The sequence below is a fragment of the Plasmodium gaboni genome (assembly GCF_001602025.1).
Source record: "Plasmodium gaboni strain SY75 chromosome Unknown, whole genome shotgun sequence".
Classification (NCBI taxonomy): domain Eukaryota; phylum Apicomplexa; class Aconoidasida; order Haemosporida; family Plasmodiidae; genus Plasmodium; species Plasmodium gaboni.
The window spans coordinates 1-600 of NW_017385490.1; the positions used below are offsets into that span (position 1 = coordinate 1).

Consider the following 600-nt stretch of genomic DNA (forward strand, 5'->3'; position numbering starts at 1 on the left):
AAGATCTTATAAATATATGGAATGACACAATTGGTGTTGCGAAAGAAGATTTTGATAATATACTGAAGGACTTAAGGGAATGAATACAAAAGTATTTAGATAATAATATTTATGTAGATACTGATAAAAATAATATTAAGTCATATTTATATGAAAAAATATGGAATGAAAATATTACGGAATATTATGGAACAATAGCAAAAGAAGAGTTAGAATACAATAGCACGTTTTTTAGTCTAATTAATGACAAACATACGCTTGATGATATATTACAATTTATTTATGCATTCTTAGAACATTTTAGGACATTAAAAAAGGAATTATATGAAAAATACAAAAAGATTCTCCTTGAAAAAATTAAGAAACATTCTGATGGTGACTACTTAATATAATAAAAATTAAAAGATATATATATATATATATTATTTGATTATATATATAGCAATATTTTATATATATAAAAGTTGTTTTTTTAATATTAATTAAAAAAATTATATATTCAAATTATAGAATGTTCCACCTGAAGATAAATTTGATCTGAAATAGGAACAAAAGAATTATGATAAATCTAATGAAAAAAAAAAAAAAAAAAATTATATT

The 600-nt window shown here is 19.5% G+C and overlaps 1 pseudogene across 1 annotated transcript; it reads left to right on the forward strand.

Moving 5' to 3' along the window:
• Window positions 1–392, forward strand: PGSY75_0031900 (exported protein (PHISTa-like); annotated as a pseudogene; the record flags this gene model as incomplete). Its single annotated transcript has 1 exon — window positions 1–392. A coding segment is annotated over one exon (392 nt), but the record flags the coding sequence as incomplete, so codon positions are not given.
• Window positions 393–600: the final 208 nt, after the last annotated feature.